The sequence below is a fragment of the Contarinia nasturtii genome, unplaced genomic scaffold (genome assembly GCF_009176525.2).
Source record: "Contarinia nasturtii isolate CC-2019 unplaced genomic scaffold, AAFC_CNas_1.1 Cnas_scaffold_1699, whole genome shotgun sequence".
NCBI lineage: Eukaryota > Metazoa > Arthropoda > Insecta > Diptera > Cecidomyiidae > Contarinia > Contarinia nasturtii.
In genome coordinates, this window is record NW_022199032.1 from 430,340 (window position 1) to 448,088 (window position 17,749).

General features: G+C 35.7%; 3 protein-coding genes across 5 annotated transcripts; all 3 read right to left on the bottom strand.

The window, feature by feature from the left end:
• Nucleotides 1–1,661: 1,661 nt before the first annotated feature.
• Nucleotides 1,662–2,965, bottom strand: LOC116346966. The gene is made up of 7 exons (XM_031777301.1): nt 2,737–2,965; nt 2,637–2,669; nt 2,432–2,512; nt 2,346–2,369; nt 2,063–2,113; nt 1,936–1,959; nt 1,662–1,870 (listed from the first exon to the last, which is right to left on the bottom strand). The coding sequence occupies exons 1-7, from the start codon at nt 2,793–2,795 to the stop codon at nt 1,801–1,803; spliced, it is 342 nt and encodes a 113-aa protein (XP_031633161.1). The 5' UTR covers nt 2,796–2,965; the 3' UTR covers nt 1,662–1,800.
• A 1,981-nt stretch (nt 2,966–4,946) lies between these two features.
• LOC116347098 lies at nt 4,947–6,086 on the bottom strand. Its single transcript, XM_031777533.1, has 2 exons — nt 5,184–6,086; nt 4,947–4,988 (listed from the first exon to the last, which is right to left on the bottom strand). The coding sequence occupies exons 1-2, from the start codon at nt 6,084–6,086 to the stop codon at nt 4,947–4,949; spliced, it is 945 nt and encodes a 314-aa protein (XP_031633393.1).
• Nucleotides 6,087–9,701: 3,615 nt separating this feature from the next.
• On the bottom strand, nt 9,702–16,961 carry LOC116346961. 3 transcript variants are annotated; one of them, XM_031777293.1, is made up of 10 exons: nt 16,871–16,961; nt 16,165–16,567; nt 15,573–15,947; nt 13,779–13,835; nt 13,541–13,705; nt 13,344–13,474; nt 13,174–13,267; nt 13,037–13,066; nt 12,700–12,967; nt 11,680–12,628 (listed from the first exon to the last, which is right to left on the bottom strand). In XM_031777293.1, the coding sequence occupies exons 1-10, from the start codon at nt 16,916–16,918 to the stop codon at nt 11,872–11,874; spliced, it is 2,328 nt and encodes a 775-aa protein (XP_031633153.1). In that variant the 5' UTR covers nt 16,919–16,961; the 3' UTR covers nt 11,680–11,871. The 3 variants fall into 3 exon arrangements, with proteins under 3 accessions (XP_031633155.1, XP_031633153.1, XP_031633154.1); XM_031777294.1 differs by having other exon boundaries at nt 13,174–13,266; nt 13,346–13,474; nt 16,165–16,570; nt 16,871–16,953; XM_031777295.1 differs by lacking the exons at nt 11,680–12,628; nt 12,700–12,967; nt 13,037–13,066; ... (2 more) ...; nt 13,541–13,705; nt 13,779–13,835 and adding exons at nt 9,702–10,081; nt 10,168–10,888; nt 10,956–11,282 and having other exon boundaries at nt 16,165–16,570; nt 16,871–16,953.
• Between the last annotated feature and the right edge of the window lie 788 nt (nt 16,962–17,749).

The following is a 17,749-nucleotide window of genomic DNA, read 5'->3' on the forward strand; positions in this document are numbered from 1 at the left end:
CCTGAGACTTTCAGTGTCATGCACCGTAAGCGTAACCACTGAACCAATGCAATGCTTAAAATTTTGAGGCACCAAATGTATAACTTGAAACTCATGGAATTCATAATTTGTATATACGCAATTAGATGAACTAATACAATTGAGAAATAAAACGTGTTTTTGTGCATAACATTTCATTTCCAATAAACAGAACACAAATACAGCCATAGCATATAGATTATAGCGATTATAGAACGCAGCGTGTATTACAGTGTACGAGGGTCACTATTTAAGTTTTTTCAAAAACATATATAAGACAATGGGGTTTCATCGAAAATGGTTTTATTGTTTTTCAAAATATTCGCCATGATGATCAATACACTTTTGCATTCGCTCGAACCATTTGTCATAGCATTCATGCCACTCCGAAAGTGATATCTCCAAAACGTGTGTTTTGAACGCATCAACTGCTTCTTCGGGCGATGAAAATCGTTGACCACGCAGTTTATTCTTCTCGCTCGGGAATAAAAAGAAATCGTTGGGTGCCAAATCAGGACTGTACGGCGGATGACCCATTAAATCGATCTTTTGACCGGTCAAATAATCGACTGTTTGATGAGATGTGTGAGAGCTCGCATTATCATGATGAAGAATTATTTTGCGACGGCGGTTGTTTTTTCTTATTTCATCAAACACTTCGGGCAAACAAATGGTGGTGTTACAATCAGAATTGACGGTCTTACGAGCCTCTAGTGGAACTGTTGCCACATGACCACTTATCGCGAAAAAACAGGCGACCATTTGCTTCGCAACACTTCGAGATCGAACAACTTTTGTTGGGTTATCTTCACTTTGAAAGACCCATACAGTCGACTGCTGTTTAGTTTCGAGCTCATACGCGTAGATCCATGATTCGTCACCAGTGACGATAAAATAGACGGATTTTGAAACACCACGATTGAATTTCTTGAGCATTTGTTTACACCAATCGACACGAGCCTTTTTTTGAGCGATTGTCAAATTATGTGGTATCCAACGAGAGCAATTCTTTCTGACAGTTAAATGTTCATGTAAAATCTTAAATACGCTGGTCGCACTAATGCCCAGGGATGCCTCAATCTCGTGATATGTTACATGACGATCTTCCATTATCATATTTCTGACAGCATCGATGTTTTCTGGTACAACAACTGATTTTCGACGACCTTCGCGGAACTCGTCGATGAGCGATAGGCGACCGCGCTTGAATTCGTTGTACCAATTATAAATTGTCCAAAGACTTGGTACTTCATCGCCAAAGGCCAAATGAAGTTGATCAAAACACTGTTGTTGTGATACACCCAATCGAAAGTGGAAAAAAATAATCGCTCGAAAATTTTCACGAGTAAAATTCATTTTTTGGCTGAGACGCAATTTACATGTTACGGTAAACAATACAAATAACGATCGAATGACAAAACGTTCTGAGAACGTTTATGCTACAAAATGTTAAGCTTAACGAATATGACAATGGTTTGCATCGGGCTATACTAAAACATACATATTGAAGAAACTTAAATAGTCGCCTACGTAATATACATCTGTGATTTTCATAGTAGGAACATTGTTTTGTCAACGACTATACATACGATTACACAGAATAGAATCCCAAATAGTTTGACATATGAAAAAAAAAAACATTATTTAGGTAAGAAATTAAAACATTTTATTGCAAATTAAGATTCAAATTAATATTTTGAATACAATTAAAATGAAAAAAAAAACACAACATAATTCATTGTTGACTTCTGTGATGATTTGGTCATCTTCCAACTAAATTGTCTATTCCATTGCATCGTACATGGCTTTCAATTGAGTGTACACTGGTCCAACGGTTGGTGGCATCTCATCACTGTATTTTGAAATACATTAGTAAAAACCATGTGTTCAATTAATATTAATTGTTAAGAATATTACCCCCAGATTTTATACACCTCATCACTGTTGATCACATGAAATAGATTTAGAATACAGAACAAAATTCAAATGACTTATTCATGTTTTTATAAATTAAAATGTGGCTGAATAAAATAAAAGAACTTACAGAACTGTCAACTTAGCCTCCTTCGTTTTGAGCTCTTTCAGATAATTAATACTAGGAGAATTTAAAAAGAAATGAAGAAAATAAAGAAAATGTGAAATGAAATGACTCGAATAATGTTTGAATTTCTATTCAATGTGATCAGTGATTCGTCAACATGAAATTATGATTATGTTTATGATTAAGGAATTGCAATTCCATTTACTCTCTACCTCGAAACCAATAGAAAGGATTTTTCCCGAGGTTTCTGATTTTTTTCACATATTTAAAAAAAGGAATTACTCACGTTTTGACCATACTCTTTCTTTGTCTGAAATAATTTGATTGAAATTAATTGGCGCCAAAAAATATTTTCAAAATAGATATACATACATATCTTTTCTGCATGTTTCCAATCTCCGTTGATTAATTTTTTCCACGCCTTCGAAATGTGATCCACTTGAACCAGCACCTCTGAAATATTAAATGTTTTAAATGAAATAATTGATCATCACATTCGAATTATGTTGATGGTGTTTATGATATGTCAATTCAATAGTTTTTGTCAATTAGAAAAAAATAATCAAATGATACAAACCCTCCTCTATTTCCACTACTGGCTTGAATGGATCTGTAAATAAATGATAATAATTTTGTGAGGCACATACAAACACAAAATGATCGTTTAATTTACTTACAGGGTCACTGAGACCAAAACGATAAAAGCGAGCACGACAAATTTACCAGAAAGAGACATTTTGCTTGTTTCAAGAATAATAGGTTCTCAAATTGAACTGAATTTCCAATGGGTCGGCTTTATATTTATACTAAATTTTCACACCTTTACTATAGCAAAAAATTCCAAATAATTTATTAGAATCTGTTATTACTTTCAATTAATTTGCGTCAGCAACTGAGTAAACACAATTGTTTTCATTATTTGAACACATGTGGTTGAAAGAATTTGCATCTAAAACCACATGAGTAGTTTGATGATCATGGACTATTATCAGGATAACAAATGTGACCTATTTTATCAGCAAATTTCTTTGAATTGGGTTCACGTTTATACAAATGTTTCATACTTTACTTAGCAACTACAATTTTTCCATTTTGTCAGTAATTCACAATCTTTACACGTGCTGATGACAGAATTTAGAATCTATCGTATGATTGCTGTCATCATAATATTCAACAAAAACAAAAAAACAAACAACCTCACAAATCCACGAAAATTAGACCAAAGTATCGTATGAGTCGTAGACATTAGAAATTCGAAGCTTATACGGAAAAAGATTTTGTATAATCAAATATTTTCATCGAAATTGTTAGTTTGGATCGAAATTTTTCGCAGTAAGCTTGGGAATGACATCAATGTGCTATTCATGTACTATTACGATGAGCTACATATGGACACTTCATACAAGTTGGAAATGAAAATAATTGGTTTTTATTTGATATAGAATTTGCTATTACTATTGCCAAACATGTCCATCCATCCATGTATTCATCCATAGATATGGATGGATGGATGGATGGATAGATTTGGGGACTAATGTCCGTTAGCCAGAATTTGAAACAAAAATTAGAAGAAGAACAAGCAAGGGCCATAAAACTGATTAAGGCTGAGGAGATGGATAGAAAGATCAAAGAAGGACAAGCCGATTTGATGAATTCTCAATTGATAGATACATGTGTAACCTCATATATGTCTTCAGTACAGACATCACTCGCTGGTGAAAACCAATTTTTCGCCCAATCGGAACTGGAGGAAATTCACAAGAATGCCAAAAAAGATGCCGTGTCAATGGTATAAACCGTCACTCATATGTTTGAAATTCAAGTTAAATATCTTACCTTTACCTCTCTGCTTACAATATTTGTGTGAAAAAGTTCGAACGAGATCACAATAAAAATGGAGGCAGTACAAATATGTTAGTATCCCCCTTGCAGAGTGACCTGGATAGGAATTTCATGCAATTTATATAACAAAACGATAACAAGCGAAGACAAAAGGAGGTAAGCACATGCAATTTAACGCGCAATAATTATATAAAAAATGAAAACAATTTATTATTGATCAGTGCAGGCTGCTGATGAGAATGAAAGAATGAGAGATCAAATGGAAAGAATGCGCGAAGAATTGAAAGCCTCCTGTCAAATATTGTAATACCCCTTTCGGATTAATGGCGCGATTTTTCGTATAATTTGGATACAACCTGGATCTTTTTTATTTTCATCCTTTTGAAGCTAACTAACTATTTTTTTGTTCATTTTTTCATTTAAAATAAAAAAGAATATAAAAACTTAATGTACTTCTTTGCCAATCATTTGAATTATATGAATTATAATAATATAATATATAATTTAAATTATATTATTTGAATTGCGGGTGCTTTATAGTGCCATAGTTTCGTTGTTTCACTTAACGGATTTCTAGGTAATTATTTTTTTCTCTATTACTGTAATCTGACAGAATTACACATTGTAAGTATTACTCTAGTAGTAACTCTATACAATGACAAATTGTCACATTGGAAACCAATAATACATTTTACATTTTGTTGATTTTTATTGTTTATTTGCCATTTATTAAAAACCAAAATTAATTTGAAGTGATAAAAAATGCATCAATGCGTGAAAAAAATCTCATTCCCAAGCTTACTGCGAAAAATTTCGATCCAAACTAACAATTTCGATGAAAATATTTGATTATACAAAATCTGTTTTCGTATAAGCTTCGAATTTCTAATGTCTACGACTCATACGATTATTGGATTATTGGATTTGTACGGGGAGTATACTAGGTCTGCTATCCAGCAAGATCCATAGTTTCTCGTTGCTCAGGTTTTTTAACCTATTGCAAGACGCCCGTTTGTGTGTCTAAAACACACCAATAAGTAGTTCATTATCCAAAGATTTGATTAAGGCATGGGTTCAATATCCACGCCTTTTTAAAGAATTCGATTATTCTTAAGATTTTGGGCACTTCATGCTGCTTGTCGATACCCCCTTCGAAACTACCCCTCAGAGCATTTAACCCCGGACATCTGAAAATGAGGTGAGCCGAGGTTTCCTCTTCTCTTCCACATAGTCTGAAGTCTGGATCATCTCTCAGGCGGAGATTTCTCAAGTGGTAATTTACCCCAGCATGGCCCGTTAAAATACCCACTGCAGTTCTAAGCTCATCCCTTGGGAGCCTCAGAAGCTGTCTTGTGAGTTCTGAGCTTGGGTTTTTAACAAAAAAATTTGTCTGTCCACATGTAAATGAACCTTGCCAGTTCTGTGTGCTACGGGTCTTAAGCCACGTACTCAAGACCCCCTTTACTCGTGAATACTCCAGTGGTAAGACTGGTTCTGGTCCAATGATTGTGCAAAGAGCAGCTACTTTGGCCGCCTTGTCTGCCAGATCATGACCTCTTATATCTGAATGTGCTTTGACCCAGACCAAACGAAGAGGGTTTGTTTCAGAAATAGTCTGAAGCGCATTGTAGCAGGTCATGACAAGGCCGCTTCCCACCGTAAAACCCCCGAGTTCCTTTACGGCCCCCAGACTATCAGTGAAAATGGCCACATTTCCCACCATTTCGCCTTCCAGAACTTTGCAAGCACAGTGATAAATTGCAGATATCTCCGCTTGTTTGACTGTTGTTGTTTGTCCCAGGGGAGTTGAAAAAGTTGTACTCTCGCGCATGCAGTAGAAACCACATCCACTACCCGTATCCCTCACTGATCCATCAGTAAAGTAGGAGGAATGTGCCCAAGTGCTATGCTGAAAGAACTCATTTAAATTTTCCGTCACTATCACCTCAAACTTGCTGTCAACGTTATAGGACAGCTTTGCGAGTCTGTCAGATGGTGCTTCTAGAACTCTGTCGATAGCGAAGAGATTCTTGAGTGCCTCTGTATGCGGATCCTTTACAAATAAATTTTGTTTGGTTTGTGCCTTTAATCTAAAAGCGGTTTTCATTGCTTCAGATTCAATGAAATCCTCTAGTTTAGGAAGGCTCAACAGGACATCGAGCGCTGCCTGTGGCGTGGTGCTCATGGCACCTGTAACACACATACAAGCTACTCTTTGTATATGATTGGGTTTATTCCTTGCGGTGGCGGTCCTTGTACCTCTCCACCACACAAAAGCCCCATATGCAAGCATTGGTTTAACGACCGCTGTGAAAAGCCAGAGGAGACTTTTTGGTGATAAACCCCAGGTCTTACCTATAGCTGATCGACAGCACCAGAAAACCCTCAAGCATTTCGAGATCCTGTAGTACCTGTACTCAATGTGCATTTGCCAGTTGAGCTTATGATCCAATATTATTCCCAGGTATTTTACTTGGTTTTTCCTTTCAATTTCTTTACCGAAAAGGACCGGATTTTTTAAAACCTTGTAAGCTCCTGTTTTTCGTGAATATTATTAATTCTGATTTTGCAGGGTTAACTCTGAGTCCCATTTCTAGACACCACTTTTCAACCAGCCTTAAAGCCGCTTGTGTTCTATCTGAAATGGTACTTACGAATTTTCCTCTGCAAATTATGGTCAAGTCATCGGCATAGCCCTCCGATCGGAAGCCATTTTCATGTAGTCTTTTCAAAATACTGTTCATGACCATAAGCCATAGGAGCGGTGACAATACACCCCCTTGAGGTGTCCCTCTTGTTGCTTGCACTGTCACCGTCTCTCCGTTCGTTTTGAGAATTATATTTCTGCTTTCTATCATGGACTTAATCCATTCCTGTATCAGACGATTTTTGGTGTTGTCTGCTACCCCTTTGCTTATGGCATTAAAAGAGTATCGTATGAGTATACTTTGCTCTAATTTTCGTGGATTTGTGAGGTTGTTTGTTTTTTTGTTTTTGTTGAATATTATGACAGCAATCATACGATGGATTCTAAATTCTTTCATCAGCACGTGTAAGAATTGTGAATTACTGACAAAATGGAAAAATTGTAGTTGCTAAGTAAAGTATGAAACATTTGTATAAACGAGAACCCAATTCAAAGAAATTTGCTGATAAAATAGGTCACATTTGTTATCCTGATAATAGTCCATGATCATCAAACTACTCATGTGGTTTTAGATGCAAATTCATTCAACCACATTTGTTCAAATAATGAAAACAATTGTGTTTACTTAATTGCTGACGCAAATTAATTGAAAGTAATAACAGATTCTAATAAATTATTTGGAATTTTTTGCTATAGTAAAGGTGTGAAAATTTAGTATAAATATAAAGCCGACCCATTGGAAATTCAGTCCAATTTGAGAACCTATTATTCTTGAAACAAGCAAAATGTCTCTTTCTGGATTCCGTGACAAAATGCGGACGACAAAAAAAATCGAAAGTGTGCTGATGCCATAATTACGTACTAATTATGAACTATGCGTACTAACCAAAAAAAAATGCAAAATATGGCCTAGGCAAACTGTTATAAAATCATGATTTTTTCAAAAAAATCACTTTTTTTAACGGAAAAAAATTTGAAAATGTTATATATGCTATAATTACGCACTAATTATGTACTTTCTTTCCAAAAAAAAAAAATTCGTTTTTCCCCCAAAACTGCTATAAAATGGCTATGCATAACATTGGCCACCACAAATTTTTTTTTTCGTACATTTTAAAAATTTGAAAATGGCATAATTACGTTCTAATTATGTACTATTTAAAAATATATCACTTCATGGGTCATGTTCATCGTGTCGGAAAAAATCCAGTTGCTTATATTTTATAAAAAATTTAACTGTTATAACTATTATAATTTATGGATCTTTTCGAACACTGATTCAACAACTATATAGGAATTACGTACTAATTTTGTACTATTCAAAAATACCATCCGACCCCCCCATTCCGACCCCAGCACTCATTTTTCACTCCCTGTCCAATTTCACTGGAAATCGAAAAAATGAAACATATTTTGTACTGAATCGAGATTTTTTTGTACTAACGCCCATAATATTCTTCAAATAATTTTGTCATGCAAATATTTATTTATGATATGCTGAAATCACGGTACGAAATATTTTGCGCAAAAAATAAATTTTCGATCATCAACTGTTTTCTAGAATATAAACAGTACCGGAGAAACTGAAAACAAATTTTATTGAATTTTCTTTTCCGAAAAAACAAACATGCATCCGTTTTTAATGGTGTAAAAACTCTAATGATTCTCTTATGAGAAGTCTTTTATACTCATCATCTCACATCATTATCATCATTTCAAAATCACAAAGTCAAGTTCATAAAAAACGCTCAAAAATGTTATTATTATTATTATTATCAATAAAATGATAAAACCTTACGATTAATCTCGAAAAAAAACCAAGAAAAATACTGATACGAGTGTTTGTCTCTCTATTTAATTTTTATACAATTTTTTTAAACAAAACCAAATAAATGAATAAAAATAGGTGATATTGATTGAACGTTAGCTTTGTTATTGTAAATCATTTAAAATTACGTCATCAAAGTTTCCCAGCTTTTCTATACTTGGATTATATATTTTTTTGGTGTTATTAACACCAACGTATTAGTTTTAATGCTATAGTTGATATCAGAGGGCGCCTTCAAATAAAAGTAACCAAATTAGCACGATGCCAAACGACCAGACATCTGATTATATAGTACTAAGTTTTTTATAAATTAGAGATTCTGAACCAACCATCTGTATGGAAATCGTTCATGAAATTTACACAATGCACATCAAAATATTTTTGGCTGCCAAATCTCTGTGCAGAAAAGTTGCGAGATATTTAATAATCCATTCTGCCATACAAAACTTTTGCTCAAAAACGAAAACTTAATATGAAAGGTACCCTTAATTTGCATTGTGAATTAAATAACCTGTGCAAAGTTTCACGTACTTATGATATCATAGATGCATGATTCCTATACAAAAGTTCACATTTTTGATGATTCTGTATGGAACATGTCATTCATGGGTACGGAAAAAAATTTAAGGGAGGTCAAAATTTAAGGATGGCACGGAAAAAATTTAAGTCACCAATCAAAAAACTGAATTTGAAGAGCTAAAAAGGTATTCATTTTCTTGCAAAAAACCCTTAGCAAAACGAAGAAATGTTCCGCCTGGGAAGGTATCTGGGATGATTTAATCCGGACTTACACCTCCCCACTGTGCCCACGTATGGTCAAAAAGTAATTGGGTCGCAAAAGTGATTTTTGGAACACTTCATTGTATGAAACTTTACACAATCACCAAGTGTCGCTCAAAAACTAATGATTTCTCTTCCTCATGATCCCCAATCATCCTATGAAGTCAGATTTTAAATAACATTTAGTGGAATTTAACAGTGACCGGTTCGCGCATATTTCTATGCCTGATAGCTATGCTAAGCATAGCGGAGACGTAAGCCGCAACGCACCCGTCGCCATTCGATTCGAGCTATATTGTATGCGCACGGTCGTCTGCATAAACGAACATGTGTATTGTTCATATAGAGTGAACGGCGATGCGTCGGTTGCGTTTGCGGCTATGCTTGGCATATCTATGCTACCTAGCGTATTTAGGCAAGCATAGAAATATGCGCGAACCGGTCACTGGAATTTAATCGTACAAAACCAGTTTATTGTAAATATTATTTTATTATTATTATTAAAACATAAGGCTTTTTTTGCTACAATTGTTGAGATAATAAATAAATAAATATTTGAAAAATGATTATGTTATCACATTAACAGCCATATGTGCATGTTGAACAACATGTTGGTTTCACAACAACTGGTTTGATAACAACAACAGTTTCAACGCGATAGCATTGTTGACGAGCTGGATCAAATTCATGATCTTCTGGACAGAATCGTCGGAATACAAAGAATTTGCGGAGTAAACCCTTTTTCCGAACGCAAATAAAGTAATTGCTTTTATTCCATGGATCAGCCAACAATTCACGATCAAAACGGCATCCGTGAATTTGGGGACAAGTAGACCAATCGGCTGAACATTGACGGCCATCAAAAGCTTGATCATATGGGCATTCATATACTGTATTATGGCCACAAAAATGGCACTGAATATATCTGCAAATTAAGAGAAATATTTAGTTTTTTTTGCAACCCGAAAATGTTTCGATAGCAGAAGTTAAAAAATTATATATATCAAGTACTTTTGACAATGTGATGGATGAGGAAATCTGCCCACACGTCGACAAGCCCAACCGGACGTAATTTGACATGGCTTGGTTGGTTGTTTATTGTGATTATTGGCAATGCCGGCAATAATATGCCCTTTGCTCTGATTATTCGCTCCTTGTGCGACAGGAATCATCAACGAACCATTCACATTTATCACAGTCTGTTCTTCATCGTGTTTTATTCCATGCAATAGACCACCTCCGCCACAGAAAGGCTTTCGAGCCAATTCCTGATCATGCTGAAATTGTTCGGCTTCTAATTGTTGTTGAGCCAATTCATCTTGCGTTATATTGTATGTTGATGTAATTGTATGATTCGTTTCAATTAAATATGGTTCATCATTGTAAATTACTTCTTCGTACGCTGGACAATTTTCAACAACCTCGACCGTTGTGAGAACGGCAACGGTTTGTGTGCATTCGTGGCATGGTGGTTTTTCGCAGCATGGTCGTTCACATTGTTGGCACGGTGGTCGTTCGCATGAGCATGGTTTGTTGCATTTTTTGCACGGATTTTCGCATGATGAGCATGGACTCTCACATTGAGAACAAGGTGGACGGTGACAAGTGTCGCAAGGATCGCACGTCGAACAAGGATGTTCGCATGGCGTACACGGTGGAGTATAGCATGTTGTTTCGCATGGCTTTTCAATTATCACTTCGCAGCCACAGTCGCATTCTGAGCATGCAGACACTGTAAATAATGGCGAAATTGATGAATTTTTTGACGCATAAGGAAAGATTGAAATGGTGAAATTTACCTGGAACCGGTTGAACGACATGCTGAATGACAACTTGTGGCGCACCTATGTGAATATTATTAACGGGATTTGTTTCAACAATTGCATAGTTTTCGTTGATGTTTTGAGGTTTTTTATGTGGTTTATCTATGTATGTATCGTCGTCGTCTTGATCTTCATCGTCGTCATTACCATCTGGTTGTATTGTGGTCGTTTCACTTTCGTCATCCGAGTTAGCTGCATCTGTCTGGTCATCCGTATTCGCTTGCAGTGTTGTCGTTGTGGTCGCAATATCTTCACCATCTTCGTCTTCTTCGTACTGAAATTCTGGCTCTGTTGTCGTTAAATCTGAAAGAGTGCCATTTTATTTGAATTTCTTCGAATAATTAGTAAATGTGAATGAACTCTTTAAATAGCTTAATTTGTATTTGGATGTGATTTAGCGTAAGCAATGCGATAAAATTAAATGGATATTCAAAATTAGATGGAGAGAAGAGATAGACGCTATAAATTTATGCAAATATTTATTCATGAGATGATTGCAAAATGATGGTATATGCATTGGTATACACGATAAGTGTCTGAGTAAAGCAAATGGAGAAAAATGAATAAATGAAAACACATATCGCATTTTTTTTTAATTCATTTTTGTTATTACATTTAATTACATTACAATAAATAGATAAATAGACATTTTGATACTGTTTTTTTTTTTTTTCAATTTTAAAAATGGCAAATAAATTAAATTAGGTAATTTTTTTGTAGATTTTTTTTTCTTCTCGAATGGTTCTTACGCCCTTGCTATTTGTTGTGGTTGAATGTTGAAAGAGAGAAAGCATGAAAGAGACCATTTCAAGAATGATTTCTATCAAAGAAAAGATAATTGAACAGTTATCTTTTCTTTCATCTCCTTATTTGTTTCGTTGTTGTTTTATATTTAATGTTTCTTTGATGGGGTCTTCTTTTTTTGTTCTCCGTTCTTTTTTAGTCCCTTTTTCTTTTGGCATTTCTTTTGTTTTTTGATTCGTTGACGGCGTTTCTTGGCCTTCTTGATTTTTTCGGCATCGTCACATTCCGTGCATAATTGCCAGTCTGGATCGAATACACGGCCATCGGTACAATCACGACGATACACATCGTATGATTCTCTGAATCCATTTTGTTGACGAATACAAATAAAGTAGCTAGTCTCATCCGATGGATCTTCGATCATTTGACGATGGTACAAACATTGTTCAAGTGCTTCACATGATGACCAATCGGTGGTACATGAACGTATATCTGGATCGTATGCTTCATCATCTTCACATTCGTAAACGGTGTTTGATAATTCACGATTGAACGGTCCTTGTCTTGAACATTGTACGTATTTCTGGCAATCGATTGGATGTGCGTATCTTCCTTGTCGTGGACATTCCCATCCTTCTACAATGCTACAGCCAGTGTTTCTATCATTGTTTTGATTCTTCTTTTTGCTGAACAATCCACCGTTGTCTTTGATCGATAAAATATCATCAACTTTGTTAAGGACAGCATTTTGAATACCGGTAGCTGCATTGCCAATGGCACCTTTACGTGCTTTAGGTGGTACAACCTTTTCGGTAATATTCGCGAGAGAACGGGCCAAACTCTTGCGGATCTTTTGCACTGCTGGATAACGGACCTTCTTCTTTTCACCGGTCTTCTTCTTTTGACTACGATTTTAAAAAAAACACACAAATTAATTGACTTACAACACGAATAAATATGCAATTTTTTTATTTACCCGTCGGCTTTTTTGCTGCTAGACTTCTTTGATGTAGTTTTCTTGCTGCCGGTCTTCTTCTTCTTGCTGCCAGTCTTCTTCTTCTTATTTTTGTTGGCTTGTTGTTGTTTACGCTTCTTTTGGCATTCTTCGTCGTCGTCCTCGCATGAATCGATACAGCTGTCATCGGCTGAACAATCATCTGATGATGATGATGATGCTGCTGATGATGATGATGATGATGATGATGATGCTGCTGATGATGATGCTGATGATGATGATGATGAATCTGTTACATGAAATAAGGGAACATTTGATTATAATTTGCATTCAGAAATTTCCGATTGTTAGAACATACCATCAGCGCATGAATCGTCATCATCACAGTCTGAAATTTGAAAAAAAAGAAGTAGAAAAATGATTTAGAATCGAGTTGTGAGTCGGACTGGAGTAGAAGGCATCAAATTGAATAAAAAAATTGTATAAATTATTTACCATCATCTGGACGGTGAACTTGAACGGTTTCTTCAATACCATCTTCATATTCGTAGTCATCGTCTTCATCAGAGCATTCCTCTGACGAGCAGTCTGAAATTGTGTGGAAGTTTCAACGTGAAAAATCAATGTGTACCAGAATGAATTGAATCAGTAATAAAATGGCACATACCATCATCATCATCATCTGGACATTCTTCAACGATTTCGATACCACCTTCAACTTCTTCTTCTTCCCAGATAGCTTCAGCCTCTCCCGGTTCCAATTCGTCTTCATCTTCTTCACTGCAGTCATCCTCATCTGAATGACGAAATGAAAATCAGTTAATATTTCAAAGAAAAACTTGAGCATAAATCCAAAACTAACCATAATCTTCTTCGCATGAGTCACTGCCGCTGCTACTGCCACTGCTGCTGCCGCTACTGCTTCCGCTGCTGCTTCCACTGCTGCTTCCGCTGCTGCTTCCGCTGCTGCTGCCGCTGCTGCTGCCGCTGCTGCTGTCACAGCCATTATCTTCATAATCATCGCAGCCTGTAGAATGAATGGAATATTCACAATCAAAATTTCCGAAACGATCTTCAATTCAATGTTGTATGTTACTTACTGCCGTCAGCGCATTCATCGTAATCGTCATCGCATGAGTCAGTTGATTCGCATGATTCTGTGTGTGGAAAAGTGCGGAATTTTCCCATGTCAGTATACACTAAAACTCATCTCATTTTGTAATTGATAATTGAATTTTCCATACAAATTTCATAACAATGTTCGCATATTTACCTCTTTTTTATATTATTTGATAATAATATATGTAAAAGTGGGAAAATTTGGATGAGCAACATTTCAATCGATTCGAGTACACTTTATATATCAAGTTTGTTTAACACGCGATACAAATCATTCACATTGTACAAAAAATTTATATGGAAAATATCGAAACTTCATTTTTTATGGATACTTTTCGGATTTTCTAACACTTAATAAACTAGAGTGAGGTGCGATCATTTGTTAGAGTTTGGTTAATTTTGAGAGTTAATAAAACGGCCGAAATAGAACTGCATTGACGAATGAATGTATGTATGTCTTAAATTGACTTTTGAAAATTTGTCTGTACCGCAATCAACTTTGATGCCACGGCGACGGCATTCGCCGGAAGTATTTTCAGCGCTTTCGCCATCGCCATCGCCATCGCCATCGCCATCGCCATCGCCATCGCCATCGCCATCGCTATCACCATCACCATCACCATCTTCACCGCTTATATCTTCTCCGTTACCATTTTCGCCATCAGTTTCATCTGAACGAGAACCTGTTTCTGTTTCGTCCACCTCAATTTCGTCCGGGTTCGGAACATCGGTTTCTTCTAAATCAATTTCATCAGGATGATGACCATCGATTTGCTCTAAACTAGTTTCGTCGGGACGTTGACCATCGGTTTCTTCTAAATCAATTTCATCAGGATGATGACCATCGATTTGCTCTAAACTAGTTTCGTCGGGACGTTGACCATCGGTTTCTTCTAAATGAGTTTGGCTCGGATAAGAACAACCGGTTTGTTTTAAATTAGTTTCGTCGGGATGATCACAACCGATTTCGTTAACATCAGTTTTGTCCGTGACCAGACCACCGGTTTCTTCTGAATCAGTTTCTACTGGATCAGTTTCTGCGTGTGAACCGCCTGATTGAGGTTTGATTGGAATTTGTTCATTAGACGTATCTTGTGTTTCTTCATAAGATGACGACGACGATGGTTTATCATCGATTCCGGTGCTTGAAACAATTTCTATCGCTTCATTTGATTCTTCAGTCTCCTTATCTTCATCAATATAAGCGATATTACTTTGATTATAAAATACTCTGATTCATAATCTTATTTGTTTTAAATAATTAGCAACTATTTTGGTGCACTCAATTGTGAGCAAACATTTATTGATTTTAATTTTTGGTTAGAAAGATTAATGGGGAGAGGTGCAAGTGAAGAAACATCTCGTTTCTTTTGATTATATGTAATTCATTCGAAAATATCATTGAATGTGGTTAAAAACGATTGTCATATTTGGTTAGAGCAGAGCTTTTTTTCGCATTTTCAAAAAAAGATCTACATTTTACACAATTATCGATAAATGCGCTTCAAAAAAAAAAAAAAAATGAAAATGTGCCGGTGATTCGATAATATATTTGAATATTGCCGTAAATGTTGTCTTTCGGTACATTCAGTGAATGCTCATTTCGATTAAAAAATCAACAAAAAATGTTATGTACCTAAATAGAATGAGAAAAATGTGTGCGTATGTTTTGCAAGCGATAGAAACCCGTTTTGTTTTTATTTCCATTCCGAATAATTTCCAATAAACGATTCGATGTGTGCACAATCATACACACTAAACAATAATCTACTCACCGGAAACTGGATCAGAAGCCGGTTGTCCTGGTGCTGGTTGTTTAGCGGATTGATTAAATGGTGTGGCTTTGCCCAATACAACATCGACGAATTTTTCATATTTGTTGCGACGTTCATAGATACGTTTACGAAGATTGTCGGCTATATCTTTTTGTGAGTCCAATGAAATTTTTGGTCGCCATGTAGCTGCACGGAAACCTTTAACCAAACGGATTGGTCCGACTTTTTTCAAACCTTTGAAATTGAACTTCTTCTTCGATTTGGTGTCTTCGGTTTTAAGCATATCAACTGGGGCGCTGGAATTTGCTGATGGTGCTGGTGCAGCGGCTGGTGCAGCGGCTGGTTCAGCTGATTTTGTGGCTTCAGCGATATGTTCTATAAAATGATAATTTATTAAAAAATATAATTTTGGTAAATAGCAAACAAATAATAAAAAAAAACAACAAATTTCAAGATGCTATTTCCATGAACACACAGTTTTCCAGCAAAAAATTATTAATGAAAAGTTGCATCTTTTTGACGGCGACCATGATATTTCCATCAACATTTTGAATAACATAGAAAATTTAGTTACCAAAAAAAAAAAACTTACGTTCTTCAGCTGGTGCCGCGACGGCAACAGTTTCGGTGTTTGGAGCAGCTGGAGCAGCTGGAGCAGCTGGAGCAGCGACTGGTACATCAACTGGTTCATCAACTGGAAGTGATTTCAATGGGCTTGATTGAACTGGCATCTCTTCAGCTGGTGCATCTTCTTTGGCAGCTGTTTCAACTTTGACTGGGATTTCGGTCAATGTGCCACAACATGTTGCACTTTCATCGCTGCACATTTTTCCAGCAACACATGGTAAGACATTACCGTTGATCATATATTGTGGTTGTTGACCACTACGTTCCGTCAATGAGCATGGTTGATAATGTGTTGTGTTAAAGCACTTGAATTCTTTTCCATTACAACTTAATGTCGCTTCACTATTCAATTCGGCTCCTTGAGTCGACTGCTGCCAGAAATTTCATTTCGATTTTTATTTTATTTTCATTTTTGAGAAAAAAGGAAAAGGGAAAGAAAAACAATGTAAAATACACATTAGTAACTTTTTTTTAAAGAGAGAAAAAACGACGGTTTTGGTAAATAAAAATGAGCAAATTTCGATTCACAGCCGAGCACAGATCAGAAAATCTATATTCTTTAATTTTTTATATTTATTTCACTTTATAAACACTTTCGAAGTCACAAAAATCTTTGAAAAATCGAAAAAAAAAATTGATGGTGACTCCAACAAATCAATAAATATATTTACCGAAACTAGCAGCGCAATGCCAAAAATAAAAACTATTGATCTATCCATGTTGGATGATGAGAGCAAACTGAATCAAACTAGCGAAAATCACTGAACTTATAACGACGAAAAAAATCGCTTAGAATCAATACGTTGTATGATTTTCGTTCAAAATACACTTAGAAATTAACATTTCCCTATCCCTCTTTTTTTTGTCGCTCTACTCTTTCTCTTTCAATCACTCTGGTGCACACCTTTCTCCCTCTCTCCGACGCATAATTTCACCGAGAGATCAAATTAATTGCCAAAAATGGCCAAATACAGATTGTGATCGATGTGTGTTTGGATGGATTAATTGCCGAAATTCCAAAAATGGAACGAAGTGGAGGAAAGAATCAAATTAGAAATGGGTAAGACCCGAACAACAAAAAAAAGATAACGCATAAATCCATTTCATATATATATAGAGACATTTTGAGGTACACAAAAAAACAATACATAAAATGATGAAGATGGTCAAGATGCACAGCCAGAACCAGTTTTTTAAGGTATCTGTTGATTGCGATAATCGAGACATACACAAATTCTACGACAGCACTAAGCGATTAGACGATATCAATTCCATTTTGGATACATACAGAAGATGAGAAAAAAAGAAACACATTTTTGACACATTAATGATATGCATGTAACCGAAAAAGTCGATTTCAATCAACATGAAGCCGAGCAAAGAAGAAGAAGAAGAGAAAAAACGGTGTGTATACATAATTTATGATCCAGTAATAATTCGTTGGATATTTTTTGGTGAAATTTGCATAAACATTTTCAGATGTTGTGTCGCCGTCGTTACACAGAGGTTAGATAGAAGAAAAAAAAACGGTATCGCCTGATGATTTTTGT

Bases quoted from the DNA above. Each gene is read 5' to 3' on its own strand.
- LOC116346961 (XM_031777293.1), bottom strand. From the start codon at position 16,918: ATGGATAGATCAATAGTTTTTATTTTTGGCATTGCGCTGCTAGTTTCG. The intron at 15,948-16,164 runs GTAAGTTTTTTT...ATCATTTTATAG, and splicing joins CGCGGCACCAGCTGAAGAAC to AACATATCGCTGAAGCCACA. The intron at 13,475-13,540 runs GTTAGTTTTGGA...TTCGTCATTCAG, and splicing joins CTCATGCGAAGAAGATTATG to ATGAGGATGACTGCAGTGAA.
- LOC116346966 (XM_031777301.1), bottom strand. From the start codon at position 2,795: ATGTCTCTTTCTGGTAAATTTGTCGTGCTCGCTTTTATCGTTTTGGTC. The intron at 2,670-2,736 runs GTAAGTAAATTA...ATTTATTTACAG, and splicing joins GTTTTGGTCTCAGTGACCCT to ATCCATTCAAGCCAGTAGTG. The intron at 2,370-2,431 runs GTATGTATATCT...AAATTATTTCAG, and splicing joins GAAACATGCAGAAAAGATAT to ACAAAGAAAGAGTATGGTCA.
- LOC116347098 (XM_031777533.1), bottom strand. From the start codon at position 6,086: ATGAGCACCACGCCACAGGCAGCGCTCGATGTCCTGTTGAGCCTTCCT. The intron at 4,989-5,183 runs GTAAATTACCAC...TTCTTTAAAAAG, and splicing joins TTTTAACGGGCCATGCTGGG to GCGTGGATATTGAACCCATG.